Genomic DNA, 26,976 nt, shown 5'->3' with positions numbered 1-26,976 from the left:
AACTCAGTTGTTAAGTGAAGCTGTCACTAAGTGTTACTGCAACTATGCTTATGGCCTTACTTCAGCTTTTCCTTGCTTTACAGAGCTGCATGGGAGGAGTGGTCACAAGGTTACTTTTTTTTTCAAACACTAAGTGTGAGGGAGAATGATGCAATTTTAGCTGAAGGGGGGAAAGGACAGAAAAATGGAGGAAACAGAGGGAACAGGTGATACAAAATTGATCTGCTAACTGGAGGGATAATATGCAGAGAATTGTGCCATGTTGGAAAAGTTGGGCAGCAAGGATGGCAGAGATGTGGAAAAAGGAGAGTATCTTTCAGGGAAGCATGGTGATCTGAGAAGCCACAACTGGAAGAGAAGCTGGAAGCCCAAATTTGTTCTCTTTGCATCCCAGACTGTGATCCAAAGAAGAGGACTGAGAAATATGCTCGTGCATACAAAGACAGAAGGAAATATATAGATGGGAGTAATTAAAATCAAAACTGCGGGAGAATGTCAGCAAGGGCAGGCAATGGGTGAAAGCAACTGCTCAGCTAGTGGGTAAGAGTTGAATAAATGAAAAGAGTTTTGAATGGGAGGAAGGAATAAATGAACAGATTTAATGTTATTGGAAATTGTACGATACAGGGAAGCAATACCAGACTAAGATGGCCTCACTTTTAGTGGAGCTGACAATCAAGGTGGAACATGGAGCAGGTGAAGGAACTGGCTCCCCAAGACAAAAGAGAGGACTTTGGATTGATCGAAGTGCTTCTTACAGATGCTCCCTATCATGAGCAGTTTCCAGAGGATTTGAGAGCTCTGGGAGTAAGGAGGGAGAGTTTTGCCCAAGCCACAGTTCAGAGCCTTTCAAAAGGACACTGAGTTAGTCCAATAACCTTCTTCATCACTTTTATTGGAAACTGCAAGTGTAACCTGCTTTTTGGACCTTAAGAACCTCCAAGAGGACAAGTTTTATTACAATGGGTAATATTCTTCCAACCTGCAGCAAAAGAAGATTTATGTTCGTTTAAAACTTAAAGAAAAATGTTTCTTAGAAATAAGCAGTGAAAGAGTGACTAGAATGTTGATTCCGGAAAGTTTTTAAAATGGACTACAGGGCCAGATTGATTAGAAACAAGGTTTTTGAAAAGTTATAAGAATACTTCCTGCCCAATAGATATGAAGATTTAAGTTTAAGTATAAGAAATCTCTTCCTGGGAAAATGTTTTAGATGAGAGCAAAGGTTGATGAGATTTTGAAGGTTAGTTACTAGAGGAAGCCATAAAGACTTAAAAGCTTGTATTGAAGGAGAATTCTCATTCCCTAAAATGATGAGAAATATTTTAATTCTGGGAGAATTTGGCAACAATGTATCCAAAACATAGCCTTAAGAGCATGGCTGTCCAACCTTTTGGCTTGCCTAGTCTGCACTGCGTGAAGAATTGTCTTGGACCACGTATAAAATATATAAAATAGTTACTGTATATAAATATCACTAAAAGATATTTCTTTTATGTATACTGAGAGCATTTGCATCAAGATAAATTCCTTGTGTGTCCAATCACACTTAGCCAATAAAGAATTTTAAAATCACAATAATTGTAAAAGTCTATGATCTTGCGGAGAAAGTTGGCCACCTCTGCTTTAGACTTTTTATACATAAAAATGGAAGAAATACCAGAGCTATCGCTGTTATAACTGAGAATCAGGGTGTTTTGGGTATGGATTTAAAACTGACATGATACAAGAATGATGTTGACAAAAATGTTATACAGGAACTACAAATGAAACCTGCTGAGGTTTTAATAGTTAAACGGTGAACAAATAATAAACTAGAAGAGTGACTTGGATATGTGGCTTTTAACTCAGAAAAGTGACCTTGACAATTTTTTTACTTTGGATTTACAAAAGAAATGTGTTATATTATTTCATGAGAAAAGGAAAAAAGAGAATCTATCAGCTTTTCCAACATTACCGAAAAGGAATAATTAAGACCTTTAAAACAAAGATTTACAAATTTGCCTTATTCGATCAAGGTATATATATATGATCCTTTTAAAAAATAGGTTTTAATGGGTTTTCTTGACTACAACTGAATGGTAAAATTTTAAATATTTGTTTATAGACAAATATAGGAAGAAGCAAGCGATAATAAATATCACTTTCATATTAAATTATATTAGAATTGAGAGATGATGAGAAGAAATTTGTGGAACATCACTTGAAGGGATTAAAGATTAATATTTTTAATTGATTGTTTTAGTAATTCTTAATGGATTTTTTATCAGTGATTTAAAGATTTATTTAAAGATACAAGATGAGATGTGGAATATTTTCTTTCTTTGGAGAAAATGATGAGATATTGTGTAAAGTACAGTCATCTCTAAGCAAGAGAGGTGGCATATAAATTTAATAAATAATATAAAGGATTGAAATATATATATTTTCCCCTCTGGAATCTCTTAATGGACTTTTGCTGATTAAGAGTGACAGCTAAGGCTTTATTATTTGCCAACAGATAAAACAGGAGATATGGGATGAAGAGATTTTTGACTGAAATATTAGAAAAGATGTTGAGTTATTGAAAATATTTTTACTTGTTTTGATAAAGAGGGAAGAAGATGTTTCTATATTTCTTTTATTTTGCTTTGTTTCCTTTTTTATACACTTTCCCTTTGCCCCTACCCCTCTTCTCTTTCCTTTTTGCCCTTTTTTCCTTCCTCCCTTTTTTTCTTTTTTATATTTTTGGCCCATCCAAGGAAAAAAATGTTTGTTAGGAGACCTCACATTTCAGAAAGTGCAGTAAGAGATGATTCAAAGGCAAGCACATTTTGTGGGAGTTTCTCTGCAAAATAATTCCCTCCAACAGATAAAAGAACTGCAATCACATATTTAATATTGAAAAAAACATGTACAATATGGCTTTTTCAAGAGAAGTAATTCTTTAGAGCAGGGGTATCAAACTCAAGGCCCGCAGGCTGGATCCTGCCCATGGAGTGTTTAAGTCCGGCTTGCAGTACCTCTGGCAGCTAAAACGGGCTACACGTGGCTCACCCGCACCTCCTTCCATGGCCTCCTGCAGCACTCTGCCAGCCAATAACAGCCCCCCAAAACGGCCTAAAATGGCCCGGAAAATGGCCGGCAGAGTGCTACAGGCCATGGACAGTGAAAATGGGATGCAGAAGGGCTGCAAGTGGACCCCCCCATTTTGGCCAACAGGGTGCTGTAGAGACATCCATCCCCCCCCCACCCCCGCCAGCCTGCAAAGAACTACAATGCTGATCCAGCCCTCAAAGAAATCCAGTTTGACACCCTGCTTTAGAGGTATCTGAATGGTAAGTTTTTTCTGATAAAGTGCTATGCTTTATAATTGCTGGATTGCATTAATTTATTTTTTGTGATTTTTGACAATTATATTATTGTAATGTTGTATTTTGCTGTGTTGTATAGAAACAGAGCATAGCAGCACCAAACATTTGCAATTAGTAAATAAACTAAATCATGGCTCAATACATGACGAATGTATCTTTTCTTTTTATATACTCTAAGAGCATATGCACCAAAGACAAATTCCTTGTGTGTCCAATCACACTTGGCCAATAAAGAATTCTATTCTAATAGAAAACCTTATTCTCCAACCTCATAGAAATCAATTTAATATGTTTATTTTCCTTTCCATAAAGTTGCAAACTTTGTTGTTGTAGTAATATCTATAACTGAGATGTTTCCATTCAAACATCATATTGAAATATAATTAGTACTAATTACGCTCAAACCATTGTCATTTTTGCTTGTTGGTAATCCATTCCACTCTATTGATTCAGACATTTAAAATTAACAATAGTTGAATTTCATTGATTATCATGTCTGTACGAAACCTATCATTTAATAACTTGACAATCAGGTTTTTAAATGATTGGGCAAAGGAAAAAGCAAGCACCTTTTAAACTATTAAAAAGCATTTTTTCCAATGGACATTATTGTTAATAAAGACTGGTATCAGCATGCTGAAGATGGAATGTTATTGGTCAATGGACAACATCCATTGGAAGGAAAAAGTCGAGATCAAAATCTTAAAAAGAAGCATGGACATCTGTTTCTTTCCAAAACTTGTGCTCATAAAACAAAAGGACAAACTTTGTTCACCAGTCACAACTATTCTTCATTTCAGTATACCATTCTCTGTAAAAGCCTACTAAGGATTGTAATATTAATATGACTGACCCCTCACAATTCCTGCTTAACGGTTTTTCTGAATTTAGGGGGCTAAAATTATTCAAATCTATTCAGTTGTTTTTAAATAACATTGTCAGCTTTATTATTTCACTGAGTGATCAACCTTCCAGAAATCCATTTTGTTTCATTTTTATTTATAATATAAATTAGTTTAACATCACTTTTACTAAGGTTCTTATATTTAATGTATAAATCAGACACTAGATCGATAGAAAGTAATGCAAAAACTACTGCCAGTGAAGAGACAATTTGGAAGACAGTTTGCACATAAACCAAGACTTTGCTAAAGGCTTTGTCAAGCTGAAGGATTTGCTATAATGTTACTTTTTAATAATATTTTCTTTTTAATAATATTTTCTTCATATCATAATTCAATTCTCCTAATTACACCTTGCCACGTAATAATTTAAAAAATAATGCCAACTGAAAGAAGGGGACAAAGAACAGGTATACAAGAAAAAGCAACATAAATATTTATTTTAAAAACACAAGTGAAAAAAATTGTAGTCATTGTTGAAAAATACCTGAAAGAGGAAAACTATTCACACTGCAAATAAAATACTGCAAATAATTTCAACCTTACTTACTCATTTATTTTAGATCAATATGTGGACTATGTCGAATCCTTAGGGTATTGTTTTCTCTCTAGCTATAAATACAACTCCCCAGAAATACTGCATTTAATACAGGTAAAGGTGCATAAGTTACTGTCATTACTCAGTCATAAGGAAAACACACATTCAGCTGTAAACCATGCATTAAAGATTCTATTAAGCATTATTGACATATCAACAAATTTATTTTTACAAAAATAACTATGTGCAGTATATATTTAAAAGAAAAGTGAATACATTTAATTTTTCATCAAGCAAGTTATTTGTATTCAGATTAAATACAGAAATTGGAATGGAACAGTTTATAATGGTGAATGGGTAAATTCAATGACACCTATGGTACTCTTACAAAAATGTAGCTTAAGCAAGTAATGTGATCATAAAGTCAGAAAATATAGACATCAACTGTGATTTAACCTGATTAATTTAAACAGGCAAATTCAAACTCCATGTTTTAAGCAATTTTTGATCCAACTGATTTATGCAACAATAATCTTGAAAAGAAATAAGATGACTAATTTATTACATGATTAACTCTTAGCTACTCTATCCTAGTTATAAAATAAAAACATATTGACTAATAAATTTGTTTCTTCTGTACTATAACATACTGTTTCAGTTACTTAATGATTATGTGCATTATGGCTCAGCAGGTGGCAGCACCTTGTTGAGAAAGTTAAACATGATCAAGCCTGGTTAATTCTTGACTAGGACTTAGTTAGGGAACTCCAACTGTATGCTAGACTGGGATGCTGACAAAATGCCCCAGACAAACATAGTGGTAAACTACTTCCTGTATTGTTACAAAGAAAATAGCAGGGACACATCCATGTACTCATGAGGAAGTGAGCTCAATTTGAGGGTTTGTCTATCTTTTAAGGTATATACTTCATTTAAATTTTATTACTACTAGGTAAATTTCATTACTACCTAATATTCCCTTGGCAATTCTTCATAACATTCCACCAGATTTTACATATTCAATAATTGCATCTTCAGTCTATTCTCCTGATTCTAGAGCCACATATAAAAAAATAAAATAATCACTGAAACACTCAAAACTCTACCCTTTCTTTTAAAGGTTTATTTTATATCCTCATTCTTAATTTAATGGGTTTTTCAAATCAGTTTGCTTTATCAGAACTCCAAAGAGACATTTATTTCAGCACAATGTTCACTACTCTAACTACAAGCATAGTATGTAGTTTATCTTCATTGTTTTAATTTTTCAATACCATGACATAATTCCTACTTTCAACAAAGGTGTAACTTTTTGTCTCTACTGCATTTTCCCACAAATATTACTATCACAAGCATGCATGTGTCACACATGCAAAGTTTAAAACAGGATTCTTTAGGGAGAATTGTTATACTAGATTTGTTTTAAGATGCTGACAACAATTGCTAGAGCCAGAGTGCCGAAACATCTAAAGCTTGGCCTTTAATAATCACCAAAGTAATATAGCAGTAGACTACCTCTGAGCAGGGACTCCCAATAGTGTCAGATTGTGTCAAACTGCAGGATTGTTATGGGATATGAGCAAATGTCCACACTTGTTTTACCCAATCAAATCTGAATTAGGCTCTAGATGTAAGTCTCCTGTGTATTAACCCATTGCCCTCCCTGTTATATCACCACTACAGATCTTCACACTTGAAGGTTAATTTTAATTCAGCAATTTAAGTTGTTGTTTCCCATCTTTCTAGGTATTGTTCCACTCTCCCTTCTGATGATCCTTGTTTGAACTTTTACTCATGAGAAGTGGAAATGTACACAGCATGCAGACACAAAATACACATAAATATAGATATGGCACTGGTATTTGATTACAGAATAAGAGTTGAATTCTGTATATACTTTACTAATGAAACAAGCACATGTTTCTGGTGCAAACTCTAACCATAAATAAGAAACAGTAATACAGTCCAACCTGCTTTAGCCATGCTTGGTATCCTGAAGCTGTAAGTTGGAATCCATCTTTAGGCATGTGTATTCGTGGCTAGGAAAGAATAGACATAAAAGACCTCCTTTTATATTGAGACCTGGCTATCCTAACTTTTGTTCCAGGTGATAATAAACACCAAACATATATTCTGATACAATTTTCAAGAAAGGTATAAGTGCAAAATACTGTACCGTAACAGTACTATAGTTGCAAAGAAAAAAACACCTTAACTTTCTATAAAGGCTCCATCCCAACAGATTTATCAGTATAGCAGACTAAAATATTTAATAAAATATAGTCAAGGGACATACAACTCTCCACCTCAACATACTCTGCATCTGATCTGATTTGGAGCAAACATTTTAATTCAGGTTATGTCCCTAATGAAACCGCTTCATGGGTTTTGCAACCCTTTAAGTCTTTTTCTGCTCAGTACAAATGTAACTTTCCCCCCCAAAATGGCAGCTTCTGGATTGGCTGTGGCTGCATCGGCTCTCTAAGTTCTAACTTGATACAGGTTATGAAAATTGATGTTCACGTTGCTCTAAAATATGAAAATATAGTACCTAAAAATTTCAACAATGCATTAATGATGTTTGGATGTATGATATGCGTGGCAATAGAATAAATGGTAGTAATAGCACTTAGACTTATATATTGCTCAACAGTGCTTTACAGTACTGAGCAGTTTACAATGTCAGCATATTGCCCCCAACAATCTAGACCCTTATATTACCAACCTCAGAAGCATGGAAGGCTGAGTCAACCTTGAGCCTTGTCAGGATCAAACTCATGGCATTGGGTAGAGTTAACCTGCAACGTTGCATTCTAATCACTGCACCACCACCAAGATAATAGAAGAATCTAATACCCATACATTTGGGTGGGGAGGAAGTAAATGCATTGTGACCTCATGACTCAACGTTGTCTATATTTGTATCTGATGAAAGGGTGAGCTGTGATAAATTGGGATATACTTTTCATCATTTTTTTCTCATCACAATCGGTATCTAAGGATTGAATGAATCTGTAGTACATAATAGGAAAGTATACTTTGTAAAAAAAATAGCCATAACCTTAATAAAATAACAAATTAAATGAAAAAGCCAACAATCTTCAGTATACTATTATGAAAAGCAAAAACAAACAAACACCCAATTCTTAAGGTAAACTTTCCCCATTCCATTACTGTTTTATCCTATCTTCTAACAGGAACCATAGGTCTATTCTGAGTTTTCAAAAATACCCTTATTCAGAGACTTCTCAATGGACTATACACTGTCAGTACAGAATTACTGTATATTACATCCAACTATCCTATTGCTTGAGTGGAAAGCCAAGTTTTTAGTGCTTTTGAGAAGGCTAGAAGGCTAGAGGCCTGCTGGAATTCAGAAAGAAGTCTGTACCATATGGCATGGGGTGCCATGAAAAAGAGGTGCCTCCTAGCTGCCTTAGGGTGGCAATGTTTAAGGGAGCGGACTAAGAGCATGGCTACCCTAACTAATCTGATAGAATGGATAGATGTTCTTACAGAAAAGGTAGTCAAGCTAGCTCTGGGCCATATAGAATTTTAAAGGTAAAAACAAGAAGCTTAAACTGCACTCTGAAGGAAACTGGAAACCCATGCAGCTTATGCAATAGGAGTATTATATGGGTAAACCTAGGGGCACTCATTACTGCGTTCGCCACTGCATTCTGGACAAATCCTAACTTCTGGGTGATCTTCAAGGGCAGCCCCACATGAACACACTGAAGTTGAGCACACTGCTCAACTTCACTGCCCCGTGAGCAGACTGAAGTTGAACTGCCATGGTGTGTCAGTCAAAATCCATATTGAATCACTCATTTGATTCAATCTGCCAGTTTGATATTTAAAAAGTCATCAGATTCAGCACCACTCAGGTTGATTCAATTCACATTTCCCAGATAATGTAGAAAAATTGCTCTTATACATGCACAGAAATTGTCTGAAACTCATAAGTACATATATCTGTACATATATCTGTGTCTAAAATACTTAATCATCATAAATAGACCATGTCAGGAGATATTGTATCGTGATTCTATCTTTAAGAAAAGCAACAGAAAATAGACCAATAGCATTAATTTCATTTTAAAAGGAGATGGCTGGACAGAGTTTTTTTTCCAATTGTCAAGATTGTAAAGCTTCTTGCCTATGTTATTCCCATGTATTTATTGTAAAAGTAATACTGCTAACTGATGATGTTTTAAAATCCCAAGATAACTTGACAATTCCTCAAAGTTTCTTAACCATGTCAACATAATTGTTTTGTGCAGAAATTGAAACACAACCTTTCTACAAACATTTTACAAGCATGATTCCATTTATCACCAATACAATGCAGTACATTATCCAGCTGAACTACCTTCAGCATTTCACTTTAACACTAAAACTCAAATCTTGTTTTGAATATTTTACCTGACTTCTAAGGTTGCCTTCCCAATGTTCTCCCTCCCAGTGTTCTAAAGCCATTATCTCACTCTGATTTCATACCGGTCATCATTTTCCTGCAATCTTTAACGGATCTTTTGTTTTATTGCCTTCCTTTGCTCCTTCTTCCACAGTTAAGTTAATGGATTTGAGTAGTCTCTAGTGAGATTTGAAAAGGCTGTTTTCTCAGAATGAGTCAATATTTTAAATTCTATGGAATGCATTACTTTTTTCTCCTAAAAAATGCAGTTTTTAAAAGACAGACATTAAATTACAGGCCTCAGTTCCTATTTTCTAAGCCTAATACAACCCCTGAAGGCTTACAATATTTGAATCACAGCTGGAGCCATGGTTACCATACAGTTTAAATATCAGCTTCTTTACTGTGCAATTTGTTTTAAAAATCAGATCAGAGGTTGTGTCATAAACAAGTGCTAATTATGTAGCAAGAAAGAATAAGGCTTTTTGTGCAAGAAAGGTTCTTAAATATCTACCTCTCCTCCATGCATAAAAAGGAGAAATAAAAGCAAGCTGAGAAAATTCTGGGGCCAACTCTGGCATCACATATAGAGCAAAAAAATGTGGCTAACATTAACCTTGCAGTGTTATTCCTTTGATATGAGAGTCAGGGGGCTACTGATTATGAAAAATTTCCTGCTTTAGGTGAACAATGTCAAATGAACATAGCAATATGATTTTGATCATATAATTCTTTAAGGAAGTCTAGTCCCATCCAGCAATCTTGCTTCAAGGCTCTCCATTTCAAAGCGACTGAATTCAGAACTGCAGCTTCCTTTTGGTACCATAGAACTACTGCTGGGATGGAAGAACATTTATTATTTTTATGTGGTCCTTTGCACAGACATATTTGTTAACAACAAGAACACAATAATTTATTATTATCCATTATTTGTTAAATTCATTTATGCTTAGCTAAATACAGTTTTTACAAACACTTGTCACCGCTTCAGCATTGCCATTTAGTGAACAGGACTGATGTATTTTCTCAGCAGGGGGTGATATTTTAATGATGCAATGCTGTACTTCCTAGAAGACAGACAAGCCTCATGAGGCAGATTATAGGACTAAAGAAACTCTAATTCCATTAAAAGCAGACAGCACCAGACCATTTTTAAAATTAATTTTGTTTAATGATAAAATTATAACAGGTGGGTAACCAATTGTAAAATTAACCAAAACATAGTTAGAGGAACAGAAGAATGCTGGGAAAGCAAAGGGTATTTTCATTATCAGTGTATTTAAGACTCCGTAGAAATATGAACTGGTCTCTTCCCTCTTGCCTCCTTTTTCCTATCTATAAAGCATCCATGTTCTTTAGTAGCCAACTGATACTTGACAACATAGCTGAAAGTTTCAATTGAGAGGTAATCTTGCAGAGTGATTTGTTTAATTACTGATGTACTCCTATAAAATGTTTGAATATTTCCAAATGGAATGTAGTAATTATTTCTGGCATGAAAATAATCAGTAATATGTTCTATTAACTAGCTTATGTGTTGCTTGTCCTACTTCTGTGGAGTATGTACAGGATTCTGCACATTCCATCCCATTTTCCATTTGTTGGTGTCTTTAATTATATGGCTGTGACTGCCAATGATAAAAACTACGTCTGAGAAAAAAAATGGAGAATTAGGTGGCATTGTTTGCATTTATTAAAGTGGGAAATCTAAATGGCTGCCTTGGGTTCCCCAAAACTGTTCTAGTAATGTTTTATTCTTATTCAATAAATACGTGAAAAGCTATAGATCTTAACTACACCAGTCAGAAACAATCATTTTAGGACAGGTTACACTGGTCAAAAGGTAAAGATTAAGCTAGAAGAAATAGTCTGTTCTGCAGCATATACTGTACATTATCATGTTCAAGATCTGGAATGTTTAAGAAAATTCATAATAAATTATCTCTGACAAATGCCAAGTGCCTGATTCAATTCCCCACACAGTGCACTTTGCCAATTATGAATGACAGCAAATATACATGTCCCAGGATAATGTTTCAGGATCCAATCTGAGTCAATGTCTCACATTCTGGTGAGAGAGAAGTTCCCTGAAGATGGGCTCCAGCACGAGTCCAAAAGCTTGGAAGACTAAATCTCCAGTCCCAGTGACCGCCCCAGTTTGGCTTCTTCCAGTTGTGCCTGGATTAGCTGTAGTTACAACAACCTTTTAAAAAACAGTCCCGCCGAAAGCAAATATGTTTTGCAAAGGTATCTAGAGGATGATTGGTTGCACAAGCAACAGAAATACTTTCAATTAAGGTGGAAAACCTGCTTGCATAAACAATACAACATTACAATATATGTATGTTGTATACATATATTGTATATGAATATATTCAGTATATATGAATGTTCACTCTGGTTCATTAAAATAAAAAAAAGGCAACTCCATAATTGGGCAATATTTGCTTGCAAGAACCAACATTCCCAATTACTCTTGAGTTCTTTTCAGCAGGCTAAAAACTCTTTTCAGCAGCCTAAAAATTCAAAACCCAAGGAACAAAAAGGTCTGTCACAACCATGAGATTTGCCGTTTAGATTTATTTTGGAGAGGTGACATGTTATACAATGATTAGAAAGCAATATTTTAGTGCCTAAGATTGAGGGGAGGGGAAGGGAGAGAGAAAAGGAGATATAATTGATTTTATACCCCAGTATATGTTTCAAATTACACAGCATTTACCAGCAAAATAGCAAACATCATCCCCTCCCTTCCCATTTCTGAAAACTGAACAGTTCACTATAATTCAGATGTGTTTCTTACCTTATATGATGTATAGAGATTTCTGACTAGGATCAGACCTTTATTTTTCTTCTCCCAACCCTTTCTTTTTGTATCAGCTAGCCTGATGAAGAATTACAAAGTCAAAAAAATTTGAACACTCTTATTCGCATTTTGCTTACCTCTAATAAAAATATGTAATTCACCTCTTTTATAATTCTAATACAAATTAACCTTGCAGTAACCTGTAACCTGTCCCTTCATCTATCTATCTATCTATCCATCCATCCATAAAACAAAACATAATGATATCTTGGAATAAAGAAAAGAAGCATTCTTTTACAGATCCAGTCATAAAAAGACAGAGGTAGTCTTCTATCATTTGCAAATAAAAAAAAACATAAACAATTACTCTGGGATCACTGACCACTTTCCCATCCCACACAACCATGAATGTAAAGCCTGCCCAAAGCAACTGTGTGCTCATTTTCAAGAAGTCTAGACTACTTCTTCCAGGTTCTTCATTCACACACAAAGGAAACTCTACAGTCCTCGACTTACAACCACAACTGACCTCAAAATTTATGTTATTAAGCAAGGCAGTTCTTGAGTTTTACTCCATTTTACAACCTTTTTGCCACACTTGTTAAGCAAATCACTGAAGTTGTTAAGTGAATCATGCAATTATTAAGCAAATGTGACTTTCCCCATTGACTTTGCTTGTCAGAAGTTGGTTGTGAAGGCTACAAATGATGATCACATGACCTCGGGATAGTGCAAACTGTCATAAATACATGCTAATTGTCAAGCACCCAAATTTTAGATCATGTGATTGTAGGGATGCGGCAGCAGTCATTAGTGTGAAAACCAATCATAAGTCACTTTTTCAGTGCTGTCGTAACTCCAAATGATCACCAAACGAAGTGTTATAAATCAAGGACTACCTGTATTACCTTCACTTTCCCTCAGTCTGATCTTGTGCTGTCTCTCTATCGCCTCTGCTTTCCCATCACTCCTACCTAGTCAAAAGGTTAGCATCCAGTATTGTTTTGATTTCCTCCTTAACAAGAACTATAATTTAGCACTAACTACTCATGAGAAATTATAGTGCTGCTGGCTGGTGAATAATTTGCCAAGGAAGACTCGCTTAGCTATATAAAATAAATATCCACCTGCATATACTAGCACTAATCAGGGCGTGAAATTAAGCTTTTCATTCAGTACAAACTAAATGCTGCAAGGCGGCGATTTAGTGGAAACAAATATTAAGGTCAACCTATTCTTCCTATTTCCTATAGTATAGATGCTAAAAGAGGGCATGGAGCACTAATTCCACTTTTCTCAATCCAAGAAGCTAAATACTCCAATGATGTGTTAGCAAATTCACCATTTGCTTTTTACTAATTGCATATAGTTAATGAAGCGAATGAAACAAAAGCCTCCAAAACATTGTTAACTTGATCCCTGCATTTCCTTTGTACTGCAGCTCAAATAGAATAAAAATCCATTTGCAAACCTTAGAACGAAGATACAAAACATTTATTATTTAAATTTTATATAAATTCTGAAACCAATAAGGAACCAATAAATGCTTTGTAGAACTTCAAGGCACTGGAAAACATCCTTTCAGTTATGACGGTGGAAGGCAATTCTTGTACACAGCTGAAAAAGTTCCCTCCAAAACAGAACTCCCCAAATGTGCAAAAGAACAATATATCTACCTCACACATAAACAAACAAGGATCTGTTTACACTGAGTTTTCATCAAGTGTTACTGCAAATAACCAAGTAATACACTGCTCAAAAAAATGAATGGAACACAAAAATAAGACATCCTAGATCTGAATGAATGAAATATTCTTATTAAATACTTTGTTCATTACATAGTTGAATGTGCTGACAACAAAATCACACAAAAATTATCAATGGAAATCAAATTTAGCAACCCATGGAGGTCTGGATTTGGAGTTATACTCAAAATTAAAGTGGAAAAAAACACTACAGGCTGATCCAACTTTGATGTAATGTCCTTAAAACAAGTCAAAATGAGGCTCAGTGGTGTGTGTGGCCTCCACGTTCCTGTATGACCTCCCTACAATGCCTGGGCATGCTCCTGATGAGGTGGCGGATGGTCTCCTGGGGGATCTCCTCCCACACCTGGACTAAAGCATCTCCCAACTCCTGGACAGTCTGTGGTGCAATGTGGCGTTGGTGGATGGAGCGAGACATGATGTCCCAGATGTGCTCAATTGGATTCAGGTCTGGGGAATGGGCGGGCCAGTCCATAGCATTAATGCCTTCATCTTGCAGGAACTGCTGACACACTCCAGCCACATGAGGTCTAGCATTGCCTTGCATTAGGAGGAACCCAGGGCCAACCGCACCAGCATATGGTCTCACAAGGGGTCTGAGGGTCTCATCTCGGTACTAATGGCAGTCAGGCTACCTCTGGCAAGCACATGGAGGGCTGTGCGGCCCCCTAAAGAAATGCTACCCCACACCATTACTGACCCACCATTACTGACCCACTGCCAAACCAGTCATGCTGGAGGAAGTTGCAGGCAGCAGAACGTTCTCCACGGCGTCTCCAGACCCTGTCACATCTGTCACATGTGCTCAGTGTGAACCTGCTTTAATCTGTGAAGATCACAGGGCACCAGTGGCGAATTTGTCAATCTTGGTGTTCTCTGACAAATGCCAAACGTCCTGTACGGTGTTGGGCTGTAAGCACAACCCCCACCTGTGGATGTTGGGCCCTCATACCACCCTCATGGAGTCTGTTTCTGACTGTTTGAGCAGCCAGATGCACATTTGTGGCCCGCTGGAGGTCATTTTGCAGGGCTTTGGCAGTGCTCCTCCTGTCCCTCCTTGCACAAAGGCAGAGGTAGCGGTCCTGATGCTGGGTTGTTGCCCTCCTACGGCCTCCTCCACATCCCCTGATGTACTGGCCTGTCTCCTGGTAGCACCTCCATGCTCTGGACACTACGCTGACAGACACAGCAAACCTTCTTGCCACAGCTCGCATTGATGTGCCATCCTGGATGAGCTGCACTACCTGAGCGACTTGTGTGTGTTGTAGACTCCGTCTCATGTTATCACTAGAGTGACAGCACTGCCAGCATTCAAAAGTGACTAAACCATCAGCCAGAAAGCATAGGAACTGAGAAGTGGTCTGTGGTCACCACCTGCAGAACCACTCCTTTATTGGGGATGTCTTATGCTTTTCTGCCTATGCTTTTCACCTGTTGTCTATTCCATTTGCACAACAGCATGTGAAATTAATTGTCAGTGTTGCTACCTAAGTGGACAGTTTGATTTCACAGAAGTGTGATTGACTTGGAGTTACATTGTGTTGTTTAAGTGTTCCCTTTATTTTTTTGAGCAGTGTATATGACATTTACTCATTTTCAAAGCTCTGTGATAATATTGTAATTTTTGCTTTAGTACTACTGTGCTAAAGCATATATATTTACAACCTACTCTTTCCTAAAGTTTGCAGGAATAATCAAATAGAAAACAAGAATAATACTCCCATTAGAGTTACAACTGTGGCATGTTACTATTTTTATTTGTAAACTGAATAAAATGTTTCAAAATATTTTTAATTGGCTGAAGAAATGTTAATAGAACATACAGACTGTTAATACATATATGGACTATTAAGACACCTCTGATAATTAATCAAGGCATGTTATAATTATCTACTTGGTCAAATTAGGGTTGTCATGCAGCTTAAACCAATCTGGCACTTTTGCACTCACCTGGTCTATAGATTGCCAGAAATGAAGACAACAATAACACTCATTCCTTTTCTCCAAAGCCCAGTGTAACTTTCTATTCTGGTCATGGAAAAGAAGAAATTCCACTCATATCCACCACACAAAACAAATAGAAAGGCTACATGCAACTATTCTATTTTCTCAGCGCTGTCCAAAGACATCTCCGTGGTTATGTGGCCGGCATGACTAAATGCCGAAGGCATACTGAATGCTGTTACCTTCCCACCAAAGTGGTCCCTATTTTTCTATTTGCATTTTTACATGCTTTTGAACTTTTAGATTGGCAGAAGCTGGGACAAGTAACAGGAACTACTTTTTGAAGGAAGTGAGAAAAAAGAAATAGGATGCTCCATAAATTCATAAATGTAAAGTCTGTGAAATGGTAAAGGAAAATGTATGACTGTAACTTTGTCGCTTGTATCCTTACAATTTATATTGACTGTTTCCTAGTATGATTTGATTGCTTATTGTACCCTATAACTATTATTAAGTATTGTACCTTATGATTCTTGACGAATGTATCTTTTCTTTTATGTACATTGAGAGCATTTGCATCAAGACAAATTCCTTGAGTATCCAATCGCACTTGGCCAATAAAGAATAAAGAAAGAATAATAACCTAAGAAAAATGCTTCTGGGGTTTTTTAATCTCTAGAAATTCAAGAATTTTTGTTGTTGACTTGATTATTTACAAACCTTCAATTCAAAATAGAAAATGTGAAACCAAGAAGTATAATTCATGTCTTCCAGTTAAATTATCCACAACTGTCTTTTTTAAAAAGGAATTCAAATATGATAAAACTAAGACAAAAGAAGCCTAACAATGAATTGTAAAGATATTTTTAATTAAGCATCTAAACAAATGTAGTTTAGCTGTGTGCACTGTTAATTAATTATGTAAAACCTGAAGTAGCTACTGGCCCATTCAAGAAAACAGATGTTGAATCACAGAACTTTGATATCTTTCTTAAATACCTTTTAAAACAAGGATCAGAAAATATGAACTCTTATAAAAAAAGGCTTTATTGTATTTTTATAGCATATTACATACCTTGTAAAAATCAGTTTGTTTGCATGAATGTCAGTTTTATTTTCTGTCCTTCCCTTTTTCCTGGCTATTTACAAGCTTTGTAAGAAATTGTTCTTTAATTAAGTCTAAGATAGTTTTATATAAATGGATTCCTGGAATTAAAAACATTCAGACTTAAGAAATGATTGTTATAAAGACTGTAAGAGGCCGTAAAAAAAAGAATGCCACTTTAAACAAAGATTTCTCATTTTAATTAAAAAGATAATCATCACAACATTCCTACATTTAGCAAAACCATTTGAAGCTACTTTAGAAAAAGAAATTCATTTTTGATGCAGTCACACATAAAAAACTTTAGGACTTTATTTAGTCAAAATTCTGGCTAATCCATTGTGCTTTTAAGAACCATGGATGCCATTTGAAAATTAACTCATATATACACACTGACATTAATCTCATTCATACTATCCTTGCAAAATATAGGTGCAACTTATGTCAAAACAAGTTTAGGAAATTGTTCTAGGTTTTATGGATTTCTTAAATACTTCAACATAAAATATTTTGGATTAACTATGAAACGTTGATTGGATTTACAGTGTACATATTGAGCACAGCTGTTCTAAAATTGTAAGCATCCATCTTTTAAAAATACATTGAAGAAACCGATATGCATATCATCCTTACATACTGAAAGATGCTTCCACTATAATTATTACAGCTGTATAAAAATGTGCTCAAAGATATTCAGAAACACATAAGAAGCATTTCTATTTGAATAATGAAAAGTAATGGGAACTTTTTTCCATAATTGCACAGCTCTTTCAGAAGCTGTTCCTGGCTTTCTTTGTATGCAAGCTATTTTATATGAAAAATGCAAGCTAAAGAAAATATAAAATGAATGTCCAGATTGGTAAGATTTGAGCAAAGATATAAAAACCCCATTCCTATCACTTTTTCAACATTGTTAAAAGGAGGAATTTGGATAAAGATCAAATGTGTAGGGAGGATTATATACATAATAATGGAACCTAACTTTACATTCCTAACAATAGACACCTGCCAAATAAAATAATAATAATTATTAACAACTATAAAATACATTAATTAATTATCAGATATTTTTCATATATCCATCCATCTAAGTTGGTAGGCAGATCTGAGAACGTATTTTGGCTACCCAGACAGAATCGTTGTCATAGTGAGCGTGGCAATCATAAAATATCAATTTGCCAAAAAGCAATCAGATGGCTCAGGTTGCTCCTTATCATTCCATTTAGTTCTTCCGGATAATACCTACCATCTTAACTTCTTTGAGGTTTTCAGTTAAAAAAAAGCGGGCACAATTTAATATAAAATATTGAGCTATGCTTATCCCTTTTATTTTCCCTCTAAAAAAAACCATACATACCTCCTCACACATACTGTATTTTAGCTTCCAATTGTTTAATTAAACCATTCTGGGTGTACCAATTCACTAAATATATCTCCCTACCAATTGGTGATATGCAGATATACAGTTAGTCCTCAACTTTCAACCACAATTGAACCCAACATTTCTGTTGCTAAGTGAAACATTTGTTAAGTGAGTTTTGCCCCATTTTAACAATCTTTCTTGCCACAGTTGTTAAGTGAATCGCTGCAGTTGTTAATAACACAGTTGCTAAGTGAATCTGGCTGGTTCACTGACTTTGCTTGTCAGAAGGTTGCAACGGGTGATCACATGATCACAGAACACTGCAATGATCATAAATACAAGTCAGTTGCCAAACATCTGAATTTTGATCACATGACCACATGACACTACAATGGTTGCAAGTGTGAAAAACAGTAATAAGTCACTTTTTTCAATGCCTTTGTAACTTCAATGACTAAATGAACTGTTGTAAATTGAGGACTATCTGTACTGCCTTGCAAGGGCTAATCTAAAGAAATGCTATTGTACATATTACCACTAGCATGTTTGTGCTAACACTGGACTTTGATTAAACTTAGGGCACACTGACCAAAATGTGCCAGAATTAAAAGATATAACCTTATGATCAGTAGAAATGTATCACAGATACAAGTAACCATGTTCACACTTTATTTCTTAACTCCTTTTCAACACACAGTCATGTTGCTTATCATGAAAGGAAACAATGTGACCAGTATATATTAAACAACATGTATAGGTATGTGTATAAGTTTTATATTCAGGAATCTTCAGGAATATTCAAAATAAGGGATAAGATTAGGTGAAGCATGGAGTCTGACAGAAATTAAATAATGTATCTGTGGGGATACTGGGCAACATGACAAAGCAGATCTGAATGCATATATACATACATACATATACATATACATATACATATACATATACATATACATATACATACATACATATGTGTGTATGTGTGTGTGTGTGTATATATATATATATATGTTTTCTGAGGTTCTCGCGGGTATTTGTATGTGGATCTTTGGTTATTCGGGTTTTCTCCCGCGTAAGATTCAAAGTATCTAGGCAAGTATCACTCTGAGAAGTCAGACTTTTACAGTGGTTTCAGATTTAAATTTGGAGCAGCCTATTGCTGTGCCAGAATGTTTTTTTCTTCATCCTGATTGGTTGGGAGTCTTGGTCTGTGTTTATTGGTCTCGGAGTTTGCTGTGTTCTGCTTGATTGGTGTCTCTAATATCTTCTGTCTGTTTTTGGCTCTTTTGTATCTTGATTGGCTGGCAGCATTGTGTTACTTTAATGGAGGTCTTTAGTGCAGCTTGGCTTCGGGTAAATGGACGGCTATCATTAGTTAGGAAGCTGGGTTTCATCTGGGTGCCTGGTTGAGATGTGTTTGAGCTGGAGGTATCAGGGGGATCTGTTTGTGCCCAGGTGTTTGCCTGGCTTGTGGTGTGGAGATTTTTTGTTTGTGAGTGCAGGCTTCCAAATGATTGACAGCCTGGTGGAATCATCTCTTCTGTTCATGCTTTCTGGTCTTTTTTCAATCTCTATGGCTTCTCTGATGATTTTGTGGCTGGAATTTTCTATAGTGGCTAGGGTTTTGGTGCCATTGAAGTTGATGCTATGACCTGTGGCTTCCATGTGTTGGACTAGTGAGGAAGTGTGTTCCAGCTTTTTGACTGCATTTTTGTGTTCATCCAGGTGGGTGCTTATTCTTCTATTGGTCTGTCCAATGTATGTGGCCGGGCATGATGCACAGGGGACTTCGTATATGCCTTGGTTTTCCAGGTCAATTTTTCTTTGGGGTTTCTGAGGATGGCTGCTATTTTTCTGTCTGTTTTGAAGGCAGTCTTGATGTGGTGTCTGTATAGTATCTTACTAATTTTGTCTGTAGTGCCTCTTATGTAGGGCAGGACAGCTGTTCCATGGGTCTGTTCATCTTCTGGGTCTCTATTATGTCTCAGTGTGTTTTTGTGGATCAAGTTGGTGATTTTGCTTTTGTGGAAGCCGTTGGCTGTCAATATTTTAGTCAGGGTGCATAGTTCAGTCTTAATGTGTGTCTTGTCTGCCAGGCGTTTGGTTCTAGTAATTAGTGTTTTAGCCACGGAGTTTATCTGTGCTGGGTGGTGGTGGGATTGGGCGTTGAGGTAGCGGTTGGTGTGTGTTTTCTTCGGTATATGGTGTGTCCTAGTGTGCCATCTGTTTTTTTGTAGATTAGTACATCTAGGAATGGTAGTTGTTTGTTTGTTTCTGTTTCCATGGTGAACTTGATTTTGGGGTCTGCGCTGTTTAGGTGTGTTAGGAAATTGTTTATGTTTTCTTGTCCATGGGGCCAAATCACGAATGTGTCATCGATGTATCTTAACCATAGTTTGGGTTTAAGTACCCGCGAAAACTTAAGAAAACATATATATATATATATATATATATATATAAATACACACACACACACATATGTATGTATGTATGTATGTATGTATGTATGTGTATATGTTTTCTTATGTTTTCGCGGGTATTTACATGTATGGTATTCAGCTTTGTTCGGGTATTTTCCCACGTCATTGTAGTTGTGCTTTTAAAGTTGTAGCAACGTTTCGCCAGAATCTCATCTGCCATCATCAGGCTTCTGTATTGTGTTCGTCTGTGAGTCAGACTTTTACAGTGGTTTCAGTTTTAAATTTGGGGCTAGCCTATTGCTGTGCCAGAATGGTTTTTTCTTCATCCTGATTGGTTGGGAGTCTTGGTCTGTGTTTATTGGTCTTGGAGTGTGCTGTGTTCTGCTTGATTGGTGTTTCTAATATCTTCTGTCTGTTTAGTGGCTCTTTTTGTGTCTTGATTGGCTGGCAACATTGTGTTCCTTTATTGGAGGCCTTTAGTGCAGCTTGGCTCTGAGTAAATGGACGGCTATCATTTGTTAGGAAGCTAGGTTTCATCTGGGTGCCTGGTTGGGGTGTGTTTGAGCTGGAGGTATCAGGGGGGATCTGTTTGTGCCCAGGTGTTTGCCTGGCTAGTGGTGTGGAGATTTTTTTTGTTTGTGAGTGCAGGCTTCCAAATGATTGACAGTCTGGTGGAATCATCTCTTCTATTCATGCTTTCAGGTCTTTTTTCAATCTCTATGGCTTCTCTGATAATTCTGTGGCTGGGGTTTTCTATAGTGGCTAGGGTTTTGGTGCCACTGAAGTTGATGCTATGACCTGTGGCTTTCATGTGTTGGACTAGTGAGGAAGTGTGTTCCAGCTTTTTGACTGCATTTTTGTGTTCACAACACAAAAATGTGTTCAAAACACAAAAATACAGTAAAAAAGCTGGAACACACTTGTTTGGTGCGATTAACCTTGAGTTTGTATCTATTGTTTGCTCTTGTGTTGTTATGGTTGAAGCTGAAGTATTCATTGACTGGTAGGACATTGCAATGTATGATTTTATATACTATACTTAGATTGGACTGAAGGCAGCGTAGTTCTAGGTTTTCTAGGTCTAGAATATTGAATCTGGTGGCATAAGGTATTCTGCAACGAGTAGAGGAACGGAGAACTCTTCTTGTGAAATATTTCTGGACTTTGTCAATTGTGTTACTATCAGATACATGATATGGGTTCCAGACTGATGAGCTGTATTCAACTATAGGTCTAGCAAATGTTTTGTATGCTCTAGTTAGTCGTGTGATATTACCAGAGAAGAAGCTATGTAGTATTAGATTAACAACTCTTAACACCTTTTTGGCTATTGATTTAGTGAGCTCTAGCACTTAGGTCATTTGAGATGAGTACTCCAAGATCCTTGACAGAGTTTGGATCATCAACAAAGTCTTGACTATTCCCTGTATTTTATTTTCTGATATTTTTTTTGCCAATATGTAGGACAGAGTATTTATTTGTTGAGATTTGAAGTTGCCATTTGTTTGACCATTCTGATACAGTCAAAGTCTTTTTGAAGGATAGCAGTATTGTCTGTGGTGTTGAACAGCTTTACATCATCAGCGAAGAGAACGCAGTTGCTCTTGATATGATCACAGAGGTCATTTATGTAGAGTATGAAAAGAGTTGGTCCTAGAACACTGCCTTGGGGGACACCACTGTTGACAGGTACAGAATTTGATAGGACGCTCCTAATTTTGACCATTTATTGTCTGTTTGACAGGAATGCTTCTATCCAGTAATGCAGGTGTCCAGATATACCATAAGATTTTAGTTTTAGGAGTAGTTTGTCATGTACCACCGAATAAAAGGCTTTACAGAAGTCTCTCTCTCTCTCTGTGTGTGTGTGTGTGTGTGTGTGTGTGTGTGTGTGTGTGTGTGTCTTGGCATGTTTGGGTCTTTTCCTGTGTAAGATTGAGAGTATCTTGGCAACATTTCGATGAGGTCACACTCACCATCTTCAGGCTGGTGCTTTCGGCTTTGTGCTTGTGCGAGCAAAGCGTGATCGGAGCTGCCGTCTCCCTATATATATACAGCCCATTACCCAGGTCATTACAACATAGGAGGCTGATAGACACACAGCCAATACCTCAGCCACACATGTTCTTATGAAAAAGCCAGCCAATCTTCAAACATCAACTCCATCAACCAATCAAGAAATGACAACACAGCCAACCTCCCCACCAGTATATATAGGGAGACGGCAGCTCCGATCACACTTTGCTCGCACAAGCACGAAACCAAAAGCACCAGCCTGAAGATGGCGAGTGGGACCTTGTCGAAACGTTGCCAAGATACTCTCAATCTTACATGGGAAAAGACCCAAATATGCCAAGACTTGCATACTTGTACCGTGAAAATCTACGAATATATATATATATATATATATATATATATATATATATATATATATATATATATATATATATATATATATATATATATATATATATATATATATATATATATTCATTCTGAGGTTCTCAGGTATTTGTATGTGGATCTTTGGTTATTCGGGTTTTCTCCCGCGTAAGATTGGAAGTATCTAGGCAGCGTTTCGATGAAGTCTCATTCATCATCTTCAGGCTTCTGTCTTCAGCTCTGTGCTTCTCAGAGTGATGTGAGCTTGCAGCTGCTTCTTCCTTTTAACTGCTAGTGGGGGTATGACTTGATTGGGTGGGGCTTGGCTGTGTTCTGATTGGGTGGGGTGTGTTCTCATTGGTTGGGGGTTTGGCTGTGTTCTGATTGGTTGGGGGTTGGCCATGTTCTGATTGGCTGGAGGTGTGTTCTGTTCAGGTGGGGGCTTGGTTGTGCTCAGGTTGGTCTTAGTTACTGGGGATTTGAGCTGGTGAGCTGTGATCTTGCTGTTTGGCTTCGAGTTCGTGGTCGTGCTGCATCTTCATGGTGGGGGTCAGTTCGCTTCATGTATGGCTCAGAGGGGTTTGAAGTGGGTAGTGATGCAGCTGCAGTGCGGCTTCTGGTCTGTGGTCGTGTCTCATCTTCTGTGTGGGTGTGAGTCTGATTTTTACGTGGAAGTGTGGTGGTGGCATCTCGTGTGGCCTCGTGGGTGTGGGTCTGGTGTCATTCATCATGTTAGGTACTCATCTGTTCATGAGGGCGGGTTTCCAAATGGCTGGTAAGCGGAGGTGTCATCTCTTTTATTCATGCTGTGTGGGCGTTTTCTATCTCTATGGCTTCTCTGATTATTCTGTTGTTGAAGTGTTCGGTTTTGCGATAGTTCTGGTATTTTTAAAGTCAATCTCATGTCCTGTGGCTTTGAGGTGTTGGACCAGGGAAGAGGTCGATTCTTCTTTTTGATTGAGTTCTTATGTTCTTCAACGCGTGCACTTATTCTTCTGTTAGTTTGTCCAATGTATGTGGTGGGGCAGGCAGTGCAAGGATTTCGATACTCCTTGGCTTTCTAACTCGATTTTGTCTTTAGGGTTTCTTAGGATGGTGGATATTTTTCTGTTTGTGCAGAATGCTGTTTTAATGTTGTGTTTTTGGAGGATCTTGCTGATTTTGTCTGTAGTGCCTTTTATATATGGGAGGAGGGCTTTGCCGTTCTCTTGTTCTCCTCCCATATATAAAAGCCTCCTCCCATATATAAAAGGCACTACAGACAAAATCAGCAAGATCCTCCAAAAACACAACATTAAAACAGCATTCTGCACAAACAGAAAAATATCCACCATCCTAAGAAACCCTAAAGACAAAATCGAGTTAGAAAGCCAAGGAGTATACGAAATCCCTTGCACTGCCTGCCCCACCACATACATTGGACAAACTAACAGAAGAATAAGTGCACGTTTGAAGAACATAAGAACTCAATCAAAAAGAAGAACCGACCTCTTCCTGGTCCAACACCTCAAAGCCACAGGACATGAGATTGACTTTAAAAATACCAGAACTATCGCCAAAACCGAACACTTCAACAACAGAATAATCAGAGAAGCCATAGAGATAGAAAAACGCCCACACAGCATGAATAAAAGGGATGACACCTCCCGCTTACCAGCCATTTGGAAACCCGCCTCATGAACAGACGAGTACCTAACATGATGAATGACACCAGACCCACACACACGAGGGCCACACGAGATGCCACCACCACACTTCCACGTAAAAAGCAGACTCACACCCACACAGAAGATGAGACACGACCACAGATCAGAAGCCGCACTGCAGCTGCATCACTACCCACTTCAAACCCTCTGAGCCATACATGAAGCGAACTGACCCCCACCATGAAGATGCAGCACGACCACGAACTCGAAGCCAAACAGCAAGATCACAGCTCACCAGCTCAAATCCCCAGTAACTAAGACCAACCTGAGCACAACCAAGCCCCCACACCTGAACAGAACACACCTCCAGCCAATCAGAACATGGCCAACCCCAACCAATCAGAACACAGCCAAACCCCAACCAATGAGAACACACCCACCCAATCAGAACACAGCCAAGCCCCACCCAATCAAGTCACACCCCACTAGCAGTTAAAAGGAAGAAGCAGCTGCAAGCTCACATCACTCTGAGAAGCACAGAGCTGAAGACAGAAGCCTGAAGATGATGAATGAGACTTCATCAAACGTTGCCTAGATACTTCCAATCTTACGCGGAGAAAACACCAATAACCAAAGATCCATATATATATATATATATATATATATATATATATATATATATATATATATATATTTCGAATAACCAAAGATAGATAGATAGATAGATAGATAGATAGATAGATAGATAGATAGATAGATAGATAGATAGATAGATAGATAGATAGATAGATTGATTTCGTAGATTTTTACGGGTACAAGTATATATATATACGCGTTCAGGTAGGTTTCCTTCATTTGGTCTGACCAAATGAAGGAAACCTATTTTCATAAATTTGGATTACAACTTCCACATTCCTTCAAACTGTTGGCTGAGGACTTCATTATGTAAAATATCTGAATGGTACTAACTTTGTTACTCTTGATAGACAAAGATAGTCTCTTAAACTTTTACCACTGTAAGAATTAATGGCTACAACAGCACTTAAAATATCTTTAAAAGTTTCTATTTTTCCTAACCAAATATAATGTATGAAAGGAGTCATATAAAAGAGCTCAGGACTCCATCAGCAGGACAATTCTAATCCATGAAGGTCACCTAAAATATTTGTTTCCAAATAATGTTTAATTGGGAAGGTCCTCAAAATATTTGAAGGGCAATGCTAGTGATCACCATTATTGCTAAGGATTGATGCCGAACAACTAATCAGAGTGAGAAGTTAATGAAGAGATTCCTTGAAAATGATTCAAAATGAAGGAAATGGGATAGGGACTTTTTTCAGGGAAAACATCTCTTCTCAAAGGTTACCAAAAGATTCCAAGATCCAATTCAGGTTAAGTTACAGAAAATACAAACCATCTATGTTATTTTCCTTACATTTGCATAAGCTTTGAAAATCTTTTCAAGCCACTTTACAGTTTTTATTGCCATATGATAAACAAATATTATAGATTTTATTGTAAAAAAGCTGGAACTGCCAAGGCTATATCCTCAGAATATCATTTCCTTACAATATATTATTCAGTATTTTATGTTTAATTATACCAATTAAAACTGGTATATACAGAATATGTATACTCAATAGTAACTATTCAAGAAACTATTTGCTTAAAAATAGCGCAACCTGAAATGATTTAATATTGTATTATTGTTAATGTAGTATTTTTATTATTGCTTGTGGCACTCATATATTACATACAATCTGCAAGATCAAGGAACCAGAAAGCACAGCTTTCTTGACCAACAATTCTTATGCTTACACAACATACCTGGAATCAAAAGAAAAGTACTTAATTTGGCATTGCATTGTAATAGGAATTCTCTACTGAAAAACATTTTGATCCAACTCAAATCTATCCACAAAACTAACATCTGGACAAATACCACAAAAAGTCAGCAGTTATGTTTCTTTTGAGGACATAACAGCAAGGATGGTTGGTTATCTTTTATCTAAGTCTGTTCAAGGATAGTTTTGTTCCTTTCATTTAGCTTTCTTACTTTCTCCTTCCCCACCAACTCTGAATGAAAGTCTTCTTGCATGGAACATTCATCACATTTGTCTTCTTCTTAGAGGAAGATATTATGACCTCTACAGTTCACAGTTTAGAGAGAAATTGAAAAGATCCATACAGAAGCGTATGTATTCACACCAGTGAAGAAAAGATCAACTACCAGTTTCTAGAATGCAAGGGAACCTCTGTGAAAATGCCCAGAAGCAGCAAAGACAATGAGGGATAGGAAGAAAAATCACTTGAGTCCCTACTGGCTGACTGAAGATG

At 36.8% G+C, this 26,976-nt stretch overlaps 1 protein-coding gene across 26 annotated transcripts in view; it reads right to left on the bottom strand.

Annotated features, from left to right (window-relative positions):
* Positions 1-26,976, bottom strand: part of BTRC (beta-transducin repeat containing E3 ubiquitin protein ligase) — a 184,952-nt gene that overhangs the window by 139,192 nt on the left and 18,784 nt on the right. For 6 of the 26 annotated variants that reach the window (XM_087964647.1, XM_087964650.1, XM_026669466.2 and 3 more), the window contains exon 2: positions 6,764-6,832. The exons of 6 other annotated variants lie outside the window; for them this stretch is intronic. In XM_087964647.1, coding sequence (XP_087820773.1) covers positions 6,764-6,820 — 57 coding nt within the window. In that variant the 5' untranslated portion in view covers positions 6,821-6,832. Of the gene's footprint in view, positions 1-6,763; positions 6,833-9,218; positions 9,372-9,826; positions 9,843-12,013; positions 12,096-26,976 lie in introns of those variants that run through there. 14 more of the 26 variants (XM_087964658.1, XM_087964661.1, XM_026669973.2 and 11 more) reach the window with 7 other exon arrangements.

Source organism: Notechis scutatus, chromosome 4 (genome assembly GCF_049901735.1).
Source record: "Notechis scutatus isolate UNSWTSFEM ecotype Mainland chromosome 4, rNotScu1.2, whole genome shotgun sequence".
Classification (NCBI taxonomy): domain Eukaryota; kingdom Metazoa; phylum Chordata; class Lepidosauria; order Squamata; family Elapidae; genus Notechis; species Notechis scutatus.
This window is presented reverse-complemented; position numbering and strand designations above follow the sequence as displayed.